Source organism: Camellia sinensis, chromosome 15, assembly GCF_055761805.1.
Source record: "Camellia sinensis isolate YWXY chromosome 15, ASM5576180v1, whole genome shotgun sequence".
In the NCBI taxonomy this organism is placed as follows: domain Eukaryota; kingdom Viridiplantae; phylum Streptophyta; class Magnoliopsida; order Ericales; family Theaceae; genus Camellia; species Camellia sinensis.
The window spans coordinates 55,497,501-55,519,100 of record NC_138975.1 but is presented as its reverse complement, the minus strand read 5'-3'; the positions used below and the strand labels follow the sequence as shown (position 1 = coordinate 55,519,100).

The following is a 21,600-nucleotide window of genomic DNA, read 5'->3' as shown; positions in this document are numbered from 1 at the left end:
TCATTGGAAAAACAATGGGAAGGTATGTGTAGAAAATAAACGGAATAGGTTGAGGTCCGGCGGGCGGCGAATGTGAGGTTGCCGCCCGCCGGGGAAGCGAAAATAGTAGGTTCTAAACCTGCTCTGATACCATGTAAAAATTTATGTATAGAGAAATAGAGAGAATTGTATTATTGATTGATATCTGATATTAATATATTACAATGATTCATGATTCCTATATATAGAAGAGGGTGAGTGTGTAGTAGGTAAGGAGTAGGTGAAGTGGAGGTGGTAGTGGTGTAGTGGGTTAGGTTTAGTGGAGTAGGTTTAAGTGGATGAAGTAGGTGGAGAGTAGGTGGATTTTAACACCACGTATCCTTAATTTTTAATTTTGAAATGTCCGACCTCTACATACACACCCGCACCTGATACCTGCACCCGAGTCCATGTAACGTAGAGTATCACTATTTCTTTGCAAAGATTTTTCCTGGTAAATGCCAAGCTCTCTGCAAGGACCAGTTTTGATCTGTAATAGTAAAGCCTTTTGGGCTTATAACCTTACCACGAACCAGGTTCTCTATGTCAGCTAACACAGACAGTACATCCCTATATTCATTAGTGAATGCTCTATTATTTTTTTCTGCACATAACATGTAAACAGAAGCTGCAATACCGAATTTACAGAGTAAGTATTGCAGTGTCTTTCCTGTAATCATATTCTTAGCCAACCTTACAATTTCTGTGCAGTTTGTGCAAGGGCAATCAACTCCTTCAATTGCAACACAGAGCTCCAAGTGAGAAATTTACAATGAAAAGAGTTGTGTGATTTTTACCATTGATATTCTCCCTAAGAAAAGGAAAGTATTGCCTAATAAAGTGTTGTATGTGTAGGGAGGTGGATGAAATAGTAGATAACCTCCTTATTCATTGTAGAGTGTTAGGGAAGATGTGGAACCTGGTCTTGGCAATGATTATTGTGGTGTGGTTTGTTCCTAGATCGGTAAGGGAAGATGAGCTAATGGAGAAAGAAAGTGTGGTCTGCAGTACCACTGCCACTTGTTTGATGTGGTACTTGTGAAGGGAGAGAAATGGGTGGTATGTGGGTAGATCCCTATACAGATAGCTTTTTGGAACTTACAGATGCTACGGTGAATTAAGACGATGTATATGATAGAGTTTTTCTTTCTTTCTTTTTTGTTTTGTATATGTATATGGGCAATGCCTAAAGAACTTTTTTCATTGATAATGCTAGTTCCCATTACAGAAAGTGCGTTAGGCCTATATGTGGGTGAAGACAAAAATTTTGAAATGTGAAATGTTCAACACATTTTGAAATTCATATTATAAATGCCCACCATTTGGTTTTTAGACTAAATAGAGTAGGCTCTTATTTCCGATTTCTACTCCATATTGTTAATTACACAATTTAAACAAATGAAATCTCCGATTAATGAAGAACAAAAAATTTAACAAAAGAAAATTAAAGAAAAATAATTATTTTATTGATTTTTTTGGGATTTAAAACTTCTAAATACGGAAGATACAATTGTTGAGCTTGCCTATTGCTTGCTATTGTGCTATGTGCTTGTGTATTGAGTTTTGAATACTGATGCTTGTCGCCCTTCACAATTAGCTTTTCAATTCTTTTTGTCTCTCTTCTTGCTTTTGAAAATTTCTTCGATCTTTGATTTCTTTTTCCCTAATCCCCGATCTTTTATTTCTCATCCCTCATTTTGTGTGATGGTCGTCATAGTTATAGAGGACCATTTATGTGATAAGAGAATCTTATCTCCATTTTGAATTTCAAATTGTATGATAACACCGTTTGAATTTAGGTGTAATCATATTTGATTAACTATATTGATCCTTTGGATTTCATTCTCCATAGCTTCCTTGTTGTAGGCTTTATAGGTGTTATTCTATGATTGAGTGTACTATACTTCAAGTCTAGTAGGCTCTACATGTCACTTGAATAACTTGAGTAACATTGACATTACTGCACCTCATCATATATTTCACTGATCACACTGATCCTTTTTAGAGGTGGTATCCTACATTGTTTCCATTGCAAGCTCTGCATGTGTTGTCATTTGATTGAACATGTCGTCTTCTTGGTAGACTCTGCGTATCATTTACTTGTAAAGATTTCAAATTTTAGAGTCTCATCATCCCATTGAATCTAGAACTTTATCATAAATTTGATTGAAATTTATGTGCCAACAATGGGAACTAGCATTATGTAAAATATCATAAATTTGATTGAAATGTAGAAAATATTTTACATAATGCTAGTTCCCATTGTTGGCACAGAAATTTCAATCAAATTTATGATAAAGTTCTAGATTCTTAAGTCGATGGTATATTTATGCATTTAGTTTAACTGGCTCCATTTTGTGATAGAGGTACTTTTAGAGATATTATTGAGTTGTATTATCTTCAATGCCAATCAAAATACTGCTGGTGGCTTATCAATTTGTGGTGCGATATTGTGATTTTGTGGTGCGATATTGTGATTTAGAAACCATGGCATTTCTGATATTCTTGAATTTGTGTTAAGTTATAGGAACAACTATATCCAACATTTTTAATTTTGTCCATGATTGTACTATCAACTGGATAGTTTTGGATTTTATATAATTTAAATTGTGTGAGTATTAGTGACGAATAGGCATGTTTGATGATCTCTTTTTTTTTTTTTTTTTTAAAATTTTTTTCCCCGGCTTTTAGATATGGAAAAAAAAGAACTTGGAACCTCTGCATTAGCTTAGAAACTTCTGTAGTTACCTCGGCAACAAAGTACACTTATTACCCCCTTCTACTTGACTTAATGGCATAGTGTTTATTTATTCACAATTTTCTATAGCCGATACTCACTTGAGCATGCTAATTGTTTTTGGTTTACCATGATAGGTTTGTGTTGTTGAGTATAACAATGTGCGTAGTCAACTTAATGCCATAAACAGAAAGCAGAGTGGGAGGTTGTAGACACCCCATTTTGACCGGCCCTAAAACTTGGGCGCTTTCTTTTAATTACCCGATTATGACAATTAGAAAGTGTTTCTCACAGAATCCTCAATAGGAGAGATGAAATTTGAACTTTAATCCTAACCTTCACAATTATAGCCAAATTGTTTTAAAATACTAAATATTTCATTAGTTTAGTATTTTTTTAATTTTGCATAATTTTATGCGTGTGTTCATATTTTTGGTGTTTTTTTATATAAATTGGTATAAATTATATATTTTATTAATATATAAAATAAAATAATAAAAAGTTATATTATTATATTATATGTTTAATATTATTATATTATATGTTTAGTTTTTTTGTATAAATTATATATTTTTATATATTTTACATAATATATTATATGTATATAGATATGTATTGTATAATATTTAATAAAAATAACAAAGAATTTGATGTTGGTCAGCTCGGCTGCCGACATCTCCCAGATCAAGCATATATATAAATCTATCTTATGATTATATTATTATTATATTATATGTATATTATTATATTATATATATATATATAATATATAGATTTGTTGCCTATATAAGGCAATCAAGAGGGAGTCTGAAGGAAAAAAGAAAGGGGAGGCCCAACAGGAAAAAGAAAAAGAGGGAAAGACTAATCAGAATCAGGGAGAGGAAAAGGAAGTGGGGCGAGAGAGTTTGAGAAGAGAGGGAAAATAAAATATTTTCTTTGATATTTTTATTTCTATTTTATCAATACACCATTCAAAACCAACCACTAAAGCTGTAATTCCAAATTTTGGACTGAGAATTGAGAACACGTTCCACAGACTTGAGAGTAATCAAAAGAAAGTTTGTGACTCAGAAAATTCATTATTTCCCCAAAATGTGAGTTTTCGCAAATTTTCATTTAATTTAAAAATGTGATATAATTTGTTTAAATACTTCATTTACTTCTTTTCGTAACTGTTTTTTTTATCGCTTTAATGGGATGGCTACACCACCCACATATCTGCTGTAATTTAAATATTGTATATAAACTGTTGTAATTTATTACTTTAAATAATTTATCCCACCGGATGAATAGTAACCTCCGGCGGTGAATAGTAACCCCGACGATGAATAGTACCTTCGGCGGTGAATAGTAAAAGTGGTATGTTTCTAATTTCAGCACTATTGTATGCTATTTAGGGGGCTGTTTAATTTATTTCAATGATTTATGTTTTAAATATCAAGTTTATTTGTACTAACCAATTAATCAATTTCGCATAATCATCTCTACAATCTCCCTCCACTCTTTGCTTATTTCGATTAAAAAATTGTGAAAAATTAAGATTGTAGTTCAAGTATAAGAAAGGAACTCTTCCATGCTTAATGGTTTAATCTCTTCGGAGGTTCATTGCCAAAGGTATAAAACGCTCTATGCTTAATGGTTTAATCTCTTTGGAGATTCACTACCAAAGGCATAAAACGTTTTATGCTTAAGAGGTTCATTACCCAAAGTATACAATGTTCTATGCTTACTGATTTAATCTCTTAGGGGATTTACTACCAAAAGCATAAAACGTTCTATACTTAACAGTTTAAATTCTTTGGAGGTTCACTACCCCAAATGTATACATGTTCTTATACTAAAGCACAATCTTTTATTTTTTATTTCTCTTTATTTATCAGTGTGTTTACTTTTAAGGGACTAATTGATCCTTGGAAATCACCAAGGAAAGTGTCATTATCACTTATTATCACGTTTGGATTTCAAGTCATTATCACTCAAGTTTGGGTTTTTCTACGTCATTATCATTCTTTTGAGTTTGACTAGTCCTTGTTACATATCTTGAGTTTGACTTGGAATCCCTTATCGCGTGTAAATAAGTTTGACTCTTCCTTTGTAATTTCTCTCGAAGAAAATTTTCTCGAGTTAAGTTGATGCTTGTTTCTCTTTATTGCGTTTTGGACTTAGTGGACGTAAATATCACTTTTGCATAAACAGTAGAAAAGATAAAGAAATGGATAGGTAATAAAAAAAGCTAATAAAATTGGTTAAAATTGGATTACAACCGACATAAAGAACCAATATGATTAATTGAATTCGGTCGGACGTTATACCAAATTTATTGTGTCAAGGCTTGCCTTACATCAATTATTGTAATAAATTAGACAGCCCCTTTCATTTATTATTCATTCGGTTTTGTAATAATTATTTGTTTGGACACTTGGACATTCGGACCCTCCTACGCGAGGGCAAACAAACTTGTAATAATGTGTATGTCTTCCAACCCCACGTCTTTCTCCCTTTTATTTACCAGCTTATGATGGTTAGATTAGGGACATCATGTTTAATTTAGCATACTCATGTTTGCATCCACTTGTATTGCATGCACCAAGGCCCGGCGCATCATTCTAATTCACATTGTCATTTAAATACTTCTTTGAATACATGCTTAGACCGCATGTGATCAAATCATTTCATATGCCATATTAGTAGCCGAGCCTAGTAATTGCATATCACATGTGTTGCATTTGTCATATTGTACAGTTAGGAATCATGCATATTTTTTAACTTTGTTTTGTAGCTTGTTCGCGAGACGTCGGTAAATATGTGAGTTGTTATGCTTTAGCATCTCGCTTGTACATAATTTTCTTATTATGTTTAGCATCCTACCATGAGGCTAATTGCTTAAATGATAAACTGTTTGAATGCATGTGGATGAAGGCTTGTTGCTTGAATTGGAATGATTCAACGAATGTACGTTTTAAGCCCACTTTGTAGTGGCAAATTCACAAACTTTAAACCCACTTTGTTAAGTGGCAAATTAAGCCCACCTGAGATGGCAAATTCAAACCTTTTTTGAGAAACAAATATGAAATTGAATTGTTCCAATTTGAGCAAACTAGTCTATACCTTGTATGCTTCATATAATAAATTTTAGGATTTATTAAATAATCAGAATAAGAACATATACTGTACATAAAAATTACATCATGATAAGTAGATGCCGATCTTTGATCGAGTGAGTGGGGTGTTCAATTATTGACCTTTCCCTCTCATACCTAAGTTCCCGAACCAAGACACTTTGGTAACGACGGACTAATGGCCTTTGGCACGATTCATGGGTTTCCTAAATTTTTCAAAAATAAATATTTAGGTGGCGACTCTGATATCTGGCAAAGCAGTTCATTTTTGGCATTTGATTCAAACATCGATTTTCCAAAAGAAATTGCCGGATTTGGACTCTTTTTGTGTTTCACTGTTTCACATTGCACTTGTGAAATCAGAATCAGAACCAACACATAAGTGGAGTGCGAACTGTAAGGGCTATTCATTCTTCCGAAAGGGAGCGGGCAAAGCCGAGCTACAGAGGTATGTCCCACTGTCAAAATTTCCATGGATACATTTTCTTGGATATTTTAACTTTCCAAGATTGGGGTCTTTGATGAAGTTCTATGTGCTGTATGGAGCACATAATTAGGGAAAATTACAAAAAACATGGGAAGTAGAAGAAATAGTTACAAATTAGTGGAAAGGAAATAAAAATTATAGACCCATGGGAAGACCCAAAATAATTACAAAAACATGGATTCTTGAATAATTTTTCACCCTATATTTCATCTTCTATTTCTCTCTCTTCCCTCCTTTTGTAACCACCAACTGCACCCCACTGCTCATGCCAACATCTACAACTACCACCACCACTGCCCTCCATCAACTACAAGAAGCAATTTGAGAAAATTTTGGAGAAAAAAAAGTACAATTTGTGAAAGATGAAAGGGTAAAAGTCTTCTCTGTTGCAACCACAATCACCGTTAGCCACCACCTATCACAACCCTGACCATCACAATCCCCTTCCCTTTTTTCCTGTTATCTTCAAAACCCTAGCCCCTTTATAATGATGTGATGGCATTCGAGATCGGCCAAATCCTGCGATGAAAGAGGGATTAGGGAAGCATAGAATGGCTAGATCCCAACCCTTGTCGTTGAATTTAGTCAGATCTTAACTCCCTTCATTCAACCTCTTATTTTGTGTTGATGCACCACCATTGCCGCAATTTCTGGCCACTATTGCTGCAATTCGCAACTAGAGTGATGAACGGTGGTAGTGGAGGGAGGTTTGGGCTTATTTATTTATTTTTATTTTTTTTATAGGTGGAGAGGGTTGTGTGGGTGAAGAAGGGAATAATAGTGGTTGTGGTGGTAGGTGCTGATGGTGGCAGGAGGTGGTGTGTGAGGTGCCTGTGGTTGGGATTATGGGATTAGGAGGGAGGATGGTGATGGTGGATAGGGTTTTGCAGAGGATATGAGAGAAACAAGGGAGGGAAGAGAGGGGATTGCGGCGGTGGTGGCCGGTGGGTGGTGGCAACTAAAGGGAAAATAGAAGGGAGGGAGAGCGAGGAAGAAAGGAAGAAGGAGAGAGAGGTAGTGGTGGTAGGGAAGGTGGGAAAGTCATAAGGTGTTCGTATGTGGATGTCGGGATTGGGGGGATAGGCCAGGTGGTTGGGGTTTTTTTCTGGGAGGGAAATGAGATCAGTGATGGAAGGGAATAAAGAGAAAGGAGCAGAGAGGGAAATAAGGAGGTAAGAGAGGGCCATTTTTGTCTCTCAAAATTCAGACTCTATGTATTTGTAATTACTTTTGATCTTCCCACGTGTTGTAATGTAAATTGATTCCTCTATATTTTTTCAATTTTTTGTCTTACTTTCCATGTTTTTGTAATTTTCTCTATAATTTATTTATGTTTTGAATGTGGTCAAGTGGGTGGCATAGTGAGAGATAGTACTGTTGGCACATAAATTTTAAACCAAATACAGTCAATGACACACATAGAGCCTACAATAAGATTGTTGTAGGCAATCACTTCCCAAAATGATTAATTTGCTCCGTTGAGGTATATAAATAAAACAACGTCGTATCTTAACGACGTTATTCAAGATGCTCAAATGACACGTGGAGCCTACGAAAAAATGACACCTGTAGAGCCTACAGCAAAGACACCACACAGGATGAAACCCCAAAGATCAATTCGGTTAATCAGATATACGATTAATCAGATAGCGCTATTATTCAAAATTTAAATAGCGTTATCATTCAATTTGAAATTCAAAATGAAGATGAAGCGTTCCTATCACCTGATGGCCCTCCATAAATATGAGGACCATCACACAAGACCGGGGGATTGGAAGATCAGAAGTGAAAAAGATCAGAGAGAGAGAGAAAGAAGTTGAGAGCCAAACAAATCGTTACAAGAAAGAAGAAGAGAAGGCTAGAGAATTCAAGAACCTACGCTAATGGCGATGAATAGGTAAAGGGTTCCAAACCCAAACTGTATTTTGTATTCGAGGGTTCAAAACCCATAATAATCGTAATAAAATATTTTCTTTTTTTTAAAATTGTCTTTTGTTGTTTATTTTGTTCTTCATTAATCAGAGGTTTCATTTTGCATAAAATGTGTAATTAACGATCTGAAATACAGATCGGAAATAAGAACCTGCTATTCAAATAATCAACACTGTTTAGTCAAAAAAGACTAAACAGTGGACATTTGTAACATAAAATTTTGAAATGTGTTGAAACACTTCATGTTTTAAAATTTGTGTCTACAAATTCTGGCACGCCCAGTGGGACTTATTTCTCCTCTCATCTTTTGAAGAACAAAATAATAATATATATATGTATACAGTTGATACTTACTGACGTATTCTTTTGTTATAGGAATGCTGAAGCAACTGTTAGGAGACAAGCCTACACTCCAGTGGTTCTGAAATCACCAAGGTTGGAGATAGCACCCGTCACCCAAGGGGCTCCGGAGCGAATGCTCTTGGCTGTCCCAAAGGTAGAGTCAACGAAATCCTGGAAAGATGCACTTCTTTCCCCTGCCACCCAAGGGGCTCCGGAGCGAAAGCTCTTGGCTGTCCCGAAGGTAACTGGTGTGACGAAAAAAGTCACACTTCTCCAGAAAGCTGAAAGTTTGAGAAAGATTACTGAAGATTATGTGAAAGCGTCAAAGCAGTACGCAATTGTGAGGGCCACAGCCCGAACGAAGAGCTTTTTAATTCAGGCAAAGGAGGCTAATCAGTTTGCAACTACGACTTTTGTTGCAGCTTCAACGGGGGCAACCAAAAATGTTGTGGCCCAACTACTCAAAAGGGTAGAAGACTCCATTAAAATGGTGGAGTTTGCCCAGAAGAAAGCTTCTGTTGAAAACATGGCCATCATTAGGGCCATTGGGAGGAGGGTAATGACCCAAACTTCTGTTGATGAAAAAAAGGCCCCTGTTGTTGAAAAAACAGTTGATGCCTATAAACCGATAGTTCTGTTCAGAGCACAAAATCGGTCAAACCAAATCTCAGTCAACTCTCAGGAGCCAAAAGAACACCCGTTGGCTCAACAGGGTTCAAATAAGGAACACCCGTTGGTCCGACAGAATAAGGAACACCCGTTGGCCCAACAGAATAAGAAACACCCGTTGGCCCAACGAGATTTGAATCAACATCAATTGACCCACTCTAAAAATGTAGGGACTGTTTTGAAAATTCATGAGGAATTTGCAAAGGCACAAACAGTTCCTTCTATGCCCTTAGGGGCTCAACTTGATATGCCATTCGATCCAGTTTCGAAAAGACAAAGGCGAAGAAGAAATAAAGCTTTAAAAAAACTGGAACTAAGAACAGTGGCAACAAATGTTATAGGAGCTATTGAAAGGGCTCTCTCGAAAGATGAACCCCAAAAACAAATTGAAAGTCCTATCTTTGTTGGAAAATCCAAGGTGGATGAGGGTAAGCAACCCTTGAGAAATATTTCTACTTTGGTTGAACTATCTATGGAGGGAATAAGAAAAGGGCCTGTGACAAGGTCCATAACCCGTCAGGCTCAAAACAAAGCATCGCAGTCAGATGCTTCAAATATGAGTAATGTTGTGGGGGTTGATAATCCTTTATACGAACAAGATGATTCTATCTCGTTTGTTTCAACAAATATTGGAAACAATGAATTGAAAGATATCAACAAAGTCGCGGTTATGATGACTGAGGTTGAGAAAGAAGGTGAAAGTTCGCAGGTCCAACAGGACCAAAGTCTCAAGGAAAAAGTGGTGGCCCTACAAGAACAACTCGAGAGAAAAGAACGGGAAATGGCTGCTATGTTGGAGCAAATGCAACAGCTGCAGGCCCAAATGACAGGACCAGGAAGTGCACCCAAACAAATGACACAACCTGTTGTAGGGGCATCTGTAGGCATACAAAGTACACTAGCCCCAGGGGGCAATGGTCTTTGTTACTCTGATCTGACCAGTGGTGGTATGAATCCAATGCTCATGGCCATGATTGATGATATGGTGAGGAGACAAGTAAAGAAAGTCAAAGAAAAAGATGATGAGAATTTTCGAATAATTACAAAACCTTACCCAGCATGGGTAGATGCTGTTCCATTCCCTTCTGGTTTTTCCCAACCAGATTTCAAAATGTTTGATGGAACAGGAGATCCAAGACAACATGTGGCTCATTTCCTTTCAAGATGCGGGCCAATAGCCCAGAATGAGGCCCTGTGCCTGCAGCTATTTGTCCAATCGCTTGAAAGTTCTGCATTTACTTGGTATGCTAATCTTCCTGAGGGATCAATCCTAAATTGGGATTCCATGGTGAAGGAGTTCCTTAAACAGTTCTGCAACACACAAAGACGAGTTGGAGTACCAGAACTGATTGAGACCAAGCAACGTGACAATGAGTCTGTTACAGATTTCATTGCAAGATGGCGAGCTTTGACATTTGCTTGTCCTCAAAAGTTTACACAATTAGAGTTAATTCGGATGTGCCTTAACAACTTCCGACATGAGCTCTCTACGGCTCTTATGGCTCAAACTTTTGAAGGATTCAATGATCTATGCACTAAAGCTCATGATATGGAGCTGCATTTAGCTAAACGAAGGAGGTCTAGGGCCGTTGAAAGGGTTGAGTCCTCGACTGCAGCTACAATCGAAACCAGAAAGAAGGGTCCCGTTGTAGTAGGGGCTAAAAAGCCCAAGGAATTTAAAAAGGTGACTATGAAAGAGAGGTTGGAGAAAAAATATTCTTTCATGGATGATCTGGTCGAAGACCTATTTGAAGATCTGTTGGAGCAAAAGTTGATTGCTCTCCTTGAGGTGAAAAGACCACATGAGGTAGGAAAGACCAATGATCCAAAGTATTGCCCCTACCATCGTTTGATTAGTCATCCGATAAAAGAGTGCTTTGTTCTGAAAGATAAAATTCAAGAACTTTTGGACTCTAAGATCATTGAGCTCCCTCCTCAAGAGAAAGCATCCGCTAACCCAATCACTATCGATAATGATAATGAAGGTGAATGGGTTGTTTATCAGTCAAAAAGCATGAAGAAAAAACAAAATGCCACAGTGAAAGTTAGAAGTGTGGTTGATTCAACAACACAAGGGCCAAAAGTTTCCAAAAAGAAAAAATCAAAAGTTTCTAGGAAACTAAAAAAGGCCAGAGTAAATAAGAGAAAAGGAAAAAAGAATCCAAAGAAGGAAAAGGGGGAGAAATTGGTCCCTGATGAGCAGTTAGAGCAAGATCCTCTTGTCCCAGTTACATTGGAGGAATTTCTACCTTCAAAATTTCAATCTGTGGAGTTGCAGACATACTTTGATAAAAGAAGGAAGGAAAAGTTTACTTTGGCCCCTTGCCTAACCATCATTGTTTTGAGTGATAGCGAGGAAGATGAGGGTGAAATTGGTTCAAAAGTTAGGGAAGGGGATTGCATTACATCTCCTATCTGTATACCTGACTCACCAGAGTATACACCAACTTCTCCAGAATACACACCGGCCTCTCCAGAATACACACCAACCTCTCCAGAATATACACCAGCTTCTCCAGAGTATACACCAGAAGCCTTTTCTCCAGAGTATTTGCCAGTACCACCAATGTACTATCAAAGCACTCCAGAATATGTAAGGGGAACAGAACAAAGAGACACCGGGTGTAGGTCCGACTCTGAGCTTGTAAAAAAGGCGAAAAAAAGACTACATTTCAAGGATGATGAGGTGAATGGCAGGTGTATGTCGGATGATGAAGTATGGAAGCATTCAAGTAAACAAGCAAAGTCATCTCAAGTTGAGGATCCTAATGAAGATTGGGAACTTAACTTTTCCCCTGATGATTCACCACACACATCCCCAGCTAGGACATACGATGGAGAAAGTGTATCAAGTGACCACTTTGACTTTCCTTGTAATGTCATCACTGTGGACGTAAATTTTGAAGAGCGAGAAATACATATCATTCGCAATCCAGGTGATGATGAGAAAGCAAAAATTGAAGCTAGAAGGGAAACAGAACATCAGGCAAAAGTAACAGTCTCTTTGAAAGATGAGGGTTTTGAAGCCCATCAAAATTTGAGTATTGAAAGAAATCAAATTTCTGGACACCCTTTCCCTAATTGGGTCGAATGGGTTCAGTTCCCACGAGGATATGCAGTACCTCGTTTTCCTTTATATAATGGGACAGGTTGTCCAAGGCGCCATTTGGTTCGTTTCCTTGCACAATGTGGAAATACAGTAAAAAGCCAGGCGTTACTTCTACGGCAGTTCGTTCTTTCTTTGGAAGGATGGGCAGCGGATTGGTACTTTAGCCTGCCACCTAATTCAATCCCAGATTGGGACACCATGGCTGATCGATTTTATAGGACATTTTATAAACCATGGCCAATAGAAATTGAGATGTCAGAACATTTGGATGACGAAGGTACATCTTCTCAAACATATGATTTCATAGAAGGGACAATTGAGGAGAAGATTGAAACTGCCCTTGACCTTCGAGAGATGGGCACTTATCGCCCAAGGGATTTGTTCCCTTTATGGGTAGAGCAAACACCATTTCCTGAAGGATACGAACTTCCAAATTTTGTCCTATATGAGGGTTATGGAGATCCTCAAAAACATATTAGGCGTTTTTTGAAACAGTGTGGGGAAACAGCTCAAAATGAAGCACTTTGCCTAAAACAATTCCCTCTTTCCTTAGAGGGGATCGCCTTTGACTGGTATTGCTCCCTCGATGGAGTCGTGGTGCCTAGTTGGGAGGCCATGAAGAATGGTTTTGAAGATTCTCAATGCTTTTATAGGCGTGACTCCCGGTATCTAAGAAATGGGAGAAGAATGCAGCTTCAGGAAGATGGAGAAGTGACTGATGATGATGATCACCCTGCAGCTGGACCAGTTAACATGGTCCAAATAAGTGAGGGAACAAAAGAAGTTGAGGTCAACGGAAAGGCGGTTGCTGAAGTATGCCAGACTTACTTGACCTACCGGAGGAAATTACGAAATCCTCAAGACCCTCAAACGTCAGAAGTTTCACAGGTCTTGCTGGAGGAGGAGCAAGTGAAATATGATGTGCTAGCTCATCTAAAGAAAATTCCAGCATTGTTGAGTGTATATGATGCACTGAAAATGTCTCCAGAGCTTCGAAAGTCTCTAATATATGCCCTATCCAAGCCAGAGGATTTCCACAAAGAAATCGAGAGTAGAAATCAAGAGAAGGCAACTACATGCATGGCTATGGTAACCTTTGGTGACAAAGACATGTGTGCTGAAATGACAGACCATAATCGACCTTTGTTTATCACTGGACTTATCCATGATGTGAAAATTTCTCGAATTCTCGTTGATGGAGGATCTGCGGTGAACCTTCTGCCTCAGAGGGCCTTAAATTTGTTAGGGGTTCGAATTTCACAACTTCGCCCAAGTCGTTTGGTCATTCAAGGATTTAATCAGAATGAGCAACGCCCAATGGGGAAGATTGAATTGCGAACCAAGTTTGGAGATATTGAAGAAAGTACTGAGTTCTTGGTCATTGATGTAGACACCTCCTACAATGCTTTGCTTGGGAGACCATGGATGCATAATCATCATGCAGTGCCATCAACTTATCACCAATGTATCAAGTACCCGTTGCTTTCACCCAAAAAAGAGGGGATAATTGTGGCTGACAATGATCCATTTGGTGAAGTAGAGGCCTATTATGCTGATGCTCGCTTCTATACAAAGACTTCACAAAGAAAGGAAAAAGATGTGAAAAAGTCTGAAGATACTCCGAATGTCAAAGACGTTCTAGAGTCTACTCCAGTTTCAACAAAAAGAATTTTTCGATATGTGCCAAAGTCCGAAAGGAAACTGGGGGCAAAGGCTCTAGCCCCAATAAATCCAATTTTGGATCTCAAGGGTGAGTTCACGTTGCCATTAAGGAGGACAGAATGTACCTATGTGGAGAAATATAATAAGATTGTGGTCCCTTCTAAGGGAAAAGGATCGAAACCCATCATATTTCACTCACTTGGAGATGTTGAACAGAAAGTGAAAGTTGAACAAGTGCCAGAAGAAAACATCTCGAGTTTTGAGAAGCCTAATTTCAGTGCAGAAATTACACAGATGTTGGTGAAAGTTGGTTTAGATCCTGAAAAAATACCCAAAACAATGACACCCTTTGACTTTGCATTAACGCCTTCGCAGAGGCAAGCTATACAGCAAGGCGGTATTATCACCGCTAGGACAGAAGGGTTAGGCTATCGGGGTGATGAGGAAAAATTTCCAGTAAACATGACTATCACTCGAGATGTGTCGGAAGATGTTGACCAAGATGAAGCTCAACCTGCACCAATAGAATTTGAAGCAGGAGGCCAAGCTACCGTGGATGACCTTTGTGAAATAAATCTGGGTGATGAAGGAGAAAACAAACCAACCTTCATTAGTGCAAATTTAAAGGAAGAAGAAGCTCGGCAATATATTTCCTTTTTAAGGGAGTATCGTGATATATTTGCATGGAACTATAGTGAGATGCCTGGTCTTAATCCAGAGATTGCAGTCCATAAGCTTGCAATTCACCCTGAGAAATAGCCAATTAAACAGCCTCAGAGGCGAACTCGACCAGAGCTTACAGCCCAAATTGAAGCCGAAGTCGACAAGCTCATTAATGCAGGATTCATTAGGGAAGTCCAATATCCAACCTGGCTAGCAAACATAGTGTCGGTCAAGAAAAAGAATGGTCAAATAAGGGTCTGCATTGATTTCCGTGATCTCAATGAGGCTTGTCCTAAAGATGACTTTCCCTTGCCCATCACTGAGCTTCTTGTAGATGCAACTACTGGGTATGAAACCTTGTCTTTTATGGATGGATATTCAGGATACAATCAAATCCGAATGGCACCTGAAGATGAAGAAATGACTGCATTCAGGACTCCGAAAGGAGTCTTTTGCTATAAGGTACTGCCTTTTGGCCTGAAAAATGCTGGGGCCACGTATCAAAGGGCGATGACTATAATTTTTGGTGATATGCTCCATGACACCATCGAATGCTATGTCGATGATCTCGTCGTCAAGACAAAGGAAAAGGAAAACCATGTGGAAGATTTGAGAAAAATCTTCGAACGTTTGAGGAGGTACAAACTCAAGATGAACCCACTAAAATGTGCATTTGGAGTTTCATCAGGAAAATTTCTTGGGTTTGTGGTTCGAAACAAAGGGATTGAAATTGACCCTACCAAGATTAAAGCTATTGCCGAAATGCCTCCTCCACGAAACTTAAGGGAATTGAAGGGGCTACAAGGGAGATTGGCCTATATCAGAAGATTTATTTCTAACTTGGCTGGTCGATGTTTGCCATTCTCAAGATTGATGAAAAAAGGTGTTCCATTTGAATGGGATCAGCAGTGCCAAAATGCTTTTAATAGTATTAAGGAGTATCTTTTGAAGCCTCCAGTACTCATGAGCCCAATAAAAGGGAAACCACTTTTGTTGTATATAACAGCCTTGGATGGTTCGTTAGGGGCACTGTTGGCACAACATAATGAGCATGGGAAAGAAAATGCCTTGTATTACTTGAGTCGTACTTTGGTTGGGGCAGAAGTCAATTACTCCCCTATCGAAAAGACATGTCTTGCCTTGGTGTTCGCCTTGCAAAAACTAAAGCACTATGTCTTGGAACACGAAGTTAAGTTGATATCAAGAGCAGACCCCTTGAAATATATACTTTCACGGCCCATACTTTCAGGGAAAATTGCAAAGTGGGCTGTAATTCTCCAACAATTCGCAATTGAATATGTTCCCCAAAGAGCTGTAAAGGGGCAGGCTCTAGCAGATTTTTTGGCAGCACATCCTATACCTGATAACTCACCTCTAGTAACTGATTTACCAGATGAAGAGGTTATGCAAGTAGAAATTCAGAAAGGATGGGAGATGTATTTTGATGGAGCTTCAAGGAGTCCAGATGGCAAGAAGCAAGAAAATCCTAAAAACAATAAAGCTGGAATTGGAATTGTGTTTGTGACTCCAGACAATGCTATAATCACCCATTCTTTCGCCTTAAGTGAAGGATGCTCCAATAATGAAGCAGAATATGAAGCTGTAATTGCTGGATTAGAATTGGCATTACAAATTCCTATTGAAGAACTCTCAATTTATGGAGATTCGGAACTGGTGGTAAAGCAACTCCGTGGAGAATACATTGTTAAGAAAACAAGTCTCATCCCATATCATGAAAGGGCTGATCAATTGCTTTCGCAATTCAGGAAAACACACATTTTCCATGTGAAGAGAAGAACAAATGCTCGAGCTGATTCACTTGCAAGTTTGGCTGCATCACTCACCCTACCAGATAGCAAAACAATTACTATCACGGTAGGTGAAAGAAGGGTGTTACAACCTTTAAAGGAGGTTTCTGACTTGGTTCCAATCTTGGTCGTCACCACGAAAGGAGAAAACGAGGAGGATTGGCGAGAACCATTCGTGACTTACCTCCAACATGGTAGGCTACCTGAAGATAAAGTAAAAAGAATTGAAGTGAGACGCAGGGCTACCAAATTTGTCCTGTGGAAAGATGGAACGTTATACAAAAGGTCTTTGGATGGAATGTTCATGCGGTGTATAGCCAAGGAGCGTATTCAAGAGGTAATGGCAGAAATACATGCAGGTGTATGTGGGGCACACCAAAGTGGTCCTAAATTACATATGCAGCTAAAACGGTTGGGATACTATTGGCCGACTATGATTGCAGATTGCATAAATTATGCTCGAAGATGCCAAGTCTGCCAATTCCATGGGAACTTTCTCCACCAACCCCCAGAGCCTTTACATTTAACAACTTGTTCTTGGCCATTTGCAGCATGGGGTATGGACATTATTGGTCCTTTTGTACCTCCATCTTCAGCAGGATATCGATACATCCTAGCTGCAACTGACTATTTTTCAAAATGGGCAGAGGCTGTGGCTTTAAAGGATATAAAAAGCACAGTTGTCTCCGAGTTCATCCGAACCCATATCATTTACAGGTTTGGGATTCCAGAAAGTATCATCATGGATAATGGACAGCCATTCAGGAGTGATGCTTTGAACAAGTTATTTGCCAAGTACAAAATCAAAAACAACCATTCATCAAGATATCATGCACCTGCCAATGGTTTGGCAGAAGCTTTCAACAAGACATTGTGCAAAATTCTTAAGAAGATGGTGGATAAGAACAAAAAAGCTTGGCACGAAAAGTTACAAGAAGCTTTGTGGGCTTATCGAACTTCGCACAGAACTCCTACTCAAGCAACCCCTTATTCGTTGGTTTTTGGAGGAGAAGCAGTGTTACCACTTGAGGTTCAAATACCATCATTACGAGTGGCAATACAAGAATCCTTAACAGAAGATGAAAGTGCAAGAGTGAGGTTGGCTGAGCTGGAGACCCTGGATGAAAGAAGGTTGTATGCTCAACAGAACTTGGAAATCTACCAACAAAGGATGGCAAATGCATTCAATAAAAGAGTGAGGCTTCGTTCCTTTAAAAAGGGGGACTTGGTACTAATGGTTAGAACACCCATAGTAGTCTCACGAAGAACCAAAGGAAAGCTTGAGCCCAAATGGGAAGGACCTTATGTGATTGAGAAGGTTTATTCTAATGGGGCCTATTTGTTGATAACGATGGATGGTGACAGAATCATTCCCCCAACCAATGCAAGGTTCTTGAAGAGATATTACCCTTAAGAAAGCCTGCTAGGTTGAAAACCCGAAAGGGCGGCCTAGGCAAAAGTTAGGGCAAAAAAAAAAAAAAAAAAAAAAAAAAAAAAAAAAAAAAAACCACCAACGGTATTGTATGTGGTTAAACTGCTAAAATACCTCACCGAAATCTAAGGTGGTAAAACATTGGATACTCCTGGCCCGCAAGAGTATAAACTGTGCACGGCCAAACAAAAGTCAAATACCACCAACGGTATTGTATGTGGTTAAACTGCTAAAATACCTCACCGAAATATAAGGTGATAAAACATTGGATACTCCTGGCTCGCAAGAGTATAAACTGTGCACGGCCAAACAAAAGTCAAATACCACCAACGGTATTGTATGTGGTTAAACTGCTAAAATACCTCACCGAAATCTAAGGTGATAAAACATTGGATACTCCTGGCCCGCAAGAGTATAAACTGTGTACGGCCAAAATAAGACAAATAAATGTATTGTATTGAGAAATTTCATATAACAAGTAAATCTTTTGTGTACGGCTAAAATAAGACAAATCAATGTATTGTATTGAGAAATTTCGAATAACAAATAAATCCATCACTGAGCGAAATTTCATAAATACATTATGTTCGGATGAATAAAAAATAATAAAAGTGCATTCATTCATTAAGAGAAGCCTTAGCCCTTTCAAAAGCACGTTCCACAACACTATGTTGTCCATTCTTCTTCTTGTGTTGGCTCAAAACATTCAGAGCAGTTTGCACGTCTTCTTCTGATTTAGAAACACTCTCGGAAGCCTGTGCAAAATCACACATAAAGGATGCATGTTCCGCTTGGGTGGATGACAATTCCTCTTCAAGTTGTTTGAGTAACTCTTTGGTTTGAATAATCCTTTGATTAAGATCCGCAATCTGCTCATCCGACTTGATAATTGAAGCAGACAACTGTTCATGTTCGCCAGAAACTTTGTCAAAATGAAGCTTCTTCTCACAATATTGGGCCTCAAATTCTGCAGTAGACAAGTTTGAAGAGTCTGCAAGTTGGGTTTTCAAAGCAAAGCACCCAAGAAATATCTTCACCTTCTCATAAAAGGAGATGAAGTCTACACCCAAACTCTTTAAAATCATGAAAACGTTGTTTGCTACAGCAATCATGCCATTAACATCCGTCATTGATTGGAGAGAAATAGTAAGACCTTTCTGAATATGGGTGGCTGCTTCGTTAGAGGAAGTTCCCAAAAGAAGGCCAGATGAAGCAAAGGGTGCTTCAAGTTTGTCAAGTAATTTGTTAACCCCATTTGCTTCAAGTAAGTCTGCAATAATTTGGGCTTCTTCCGAGGTATCAGAATCAATTTCGTCTGTCTCTTCCAATGTGTCAGAAGTACTTTCTGTGCAAATAGAAAGAGATACTCAATGAAAACATAGAAGGTAAAAACAATATATATATATATATATATATATATGAATGAAGTATACCTTGGTGTACAGCTGGAAGAGATTTAGGTGGAGGAGGAGACAAGTTGTGATTCCCACAAGTGGACCATGGATTTTGCAATGTGGCATGATCTAAAGAGAAAAGAATTCCTTGAGTATCTATACATGATGAAATAAAATAAGGTACAAAGAATAAATAAGAATACCCTTAAAGGTAGCCAATGGCATATGCGAGGCAGCTGGGGAAGTCCGAGGCGCAGTGCCTAAGAAAATGAAAGGTATTAAAAATAAAAAAAATAAAAAAAAATAAAATAAAATAAAATAAAAAAACTATACCTTTCTCCAATAGCTTGGATGGCTCGTTTGAAGGAGAAGAAAAAGCTACATTTGCTGAAGTCGATTTACTCATCTTAGTCGGTGTGCCATCTAAAAGAGGGGTGTAGTCATAAAACTCATCTTCACTCTCGCTACTTCCATTGAGAGAACAATCAAAAGATTTGGTAGGAGAAGGAATTTCAACACTCTTAATGCGAATACGACCCAAGGCAGTTAATTCATACCCATCTCCCTCAAAGAGTTCTTGAATCATATTCTCATCTTTATCTTCAAGAAAAGAGTACAAGTATGTGCGAAATTGATCCATTGGGGTTTTTGTCGCTACGGTGGGTTGGGAAGTTCCTGTGCAATCACTGATAGACATAGTCTCTGGAAAAAGCTTTGCGAGACAGGCAAATTGAGGGCCAGAATCTACTTGCTCAAAGCTAAATCTCATTTTAAATTGAGAATTACACATATCTTCGAAAAGATGAAGGAGATCTGAAACCGAGTAACTTGACCGAGAAGGAGCAATAAGTGGTCGACTATTATCCATTCTTTGAGGTGATGATGCTTCCAGAACAGTAGGTGAAGATGATGACCTAGCTCTAGAGTAAGAAGGATTCTTCGTCTTTCGGTTTTTAATTGGCATATCCAGTTTTCTCTTGCGTGAAGATTTCGGCTGGGAATGAGTAACATATTGGAGCACGGTAAAGGAAGTTCCCAACCACCAATTGGCATAAGGCATGGTTATGTGAGAAGTAGATCGGGAGCCTGGTAACTCCAATGAGACTTTTGTACCGCAGCGTAGCATATGGCGCCAGTTGTAATAAAATTTAGACCACTCAGAGGGCCGCCGACAAGATACATTAAGCGGTATAGGGCATGCTTGAGAAAACCCAAATTGACGACCGTATCGGTTAGGGGAGTACGGTTCAGAAATGAAATTAAATCCCATTTTAAAAGTTAAAATCCCTTGCCTCAAAGATATAAGATATCCAAGGTGGAAAGGTGATATCCTTTCAGAGTCGACCAGAATGCCTGAAGGTTCACTTTCATGAGTAAGAGCCCTAAACTGACACTCCGTACGATAAGTTAGGAGAGAGTCCACAAATGGAAATTTATCAGTAAAAAACTGGGCAGCCGATTGGTTTCCAATAAACCCAAGATATGGCATGAAATGAATATCAGGAATCGGACAAATCGACTGAGGATCCCCATGAGAGTAAGTCTTGACAAAATATAGTGAAATCCATCCAAAAAGGTAATGTAAAGGACCCTGAATATTTTCCTTCCCAGGTGAAGATGATGATGCCATTTTGCCAAGACAATGATAGAGGTATGCAAGGACGGGGATGGCCAGGCTAAATAAGGTTCCACCTGCCATTTTGGTGGCTACATGAAAGGTCGTCGGACGAATCTCTCCGGAAGAGTGAGGGAAGACAAATCCGCTAAGCCAGCTCGCCAAAAAACCAGAAAGATACACATCATCAGGGATCCTGTCTTTTCGTTGAAAACCATTAATTGAAGTTGGGGATTCGTCAATGAATTTGAAAGTCCAGTGGTTAAACTTCTTGGATTGACAAGAGCTGGCATAAATGTTGAAAAGCCCACGGCACGCCTTGGATGTCTGGGACGAATATAAAATGTCATTGGAGGGGGTGAACTCTTCATAAAACTCGCCACAAATGGGGAGCCCGCTAATGCGATGAAGGTCCCATAGAGAGATCCCAAGTTCACCGTAAATGGTGTGGAAAGTGTTGGTGTCGGGTGTCCATCGCTCTAAGAATCCTTTGAGGAGGGAGACATTCCTGGCATAAGCAAATTGGGATACATAGATTGCAGCATAAATCCCACACTTCTTCAAAATAGGGGCAAATGTGGAAAGAACGTCGTTCAACCAAAAAATCCATATA

At 38.6% G+C, this 21,600-nt stretch overlaps 2 protein-coding genes across 9 annotated transcripts in view; one reads left to right on the top strand and one right to left on the bottom strand.

The window, feature by feature from the left end:
• The window catches only part of LOC114290767 (V-type proton ATPase subunit C), a 67,547-nt gene that overhangs the window by 6,726 nt on the left and 39,221 nt on the right, over positions 1-21,600 (top strand). For 2 of the 8 annotated variants that reach the window (XM_082909997.1, XM_082909996.1), the window contains one exon: positions 730-776. The exons of 3 other annotated variants lie outside the window; for them this stretch is intronic. In XM_082909997.1, the coding sequence (XP_082766123.1) occupies positions 730-776 (47 nt within the window). Of the gene's footprint in view, positions 1-729; positions 1,380-21,600 lie in introns of those variants that run through there. 3 more of the 8 variants (XR_014357217.1, XM_082910000.1, XR_014357216.1) reach the window with 3 other exon arrangements.
• The window catches only part of LOC145789036 (uncharacterized), a 3,868-nt gene continuing 863 nt past the window's right edge, over positions 18,596-21,600 (bottom strand). The window contains exons 1-4 of the mRNA XM_082909916.1: positions 19,706-21,600; positions 19,576-19,632; positions 19,412-19,501; positions 18,596-19,323 (exon numbers count right to left, since the gene is read on the bottom strand). The exon at positions 19,706-21,600 is cut by the window's right edge and continues 863 nt beyond it. Of these exons, the coding sequence (XP_082766042.1) occupies positions 18,596-19,323; positions 19,412-19,501; positions 19,576-19,632; positions 19,706-21,600 (2,770 nt within the window). The remainder of the gene's footprint in view (positions 19,324-19,411; positions 19,502-19,575; positions 19,633-19,705) is intronic.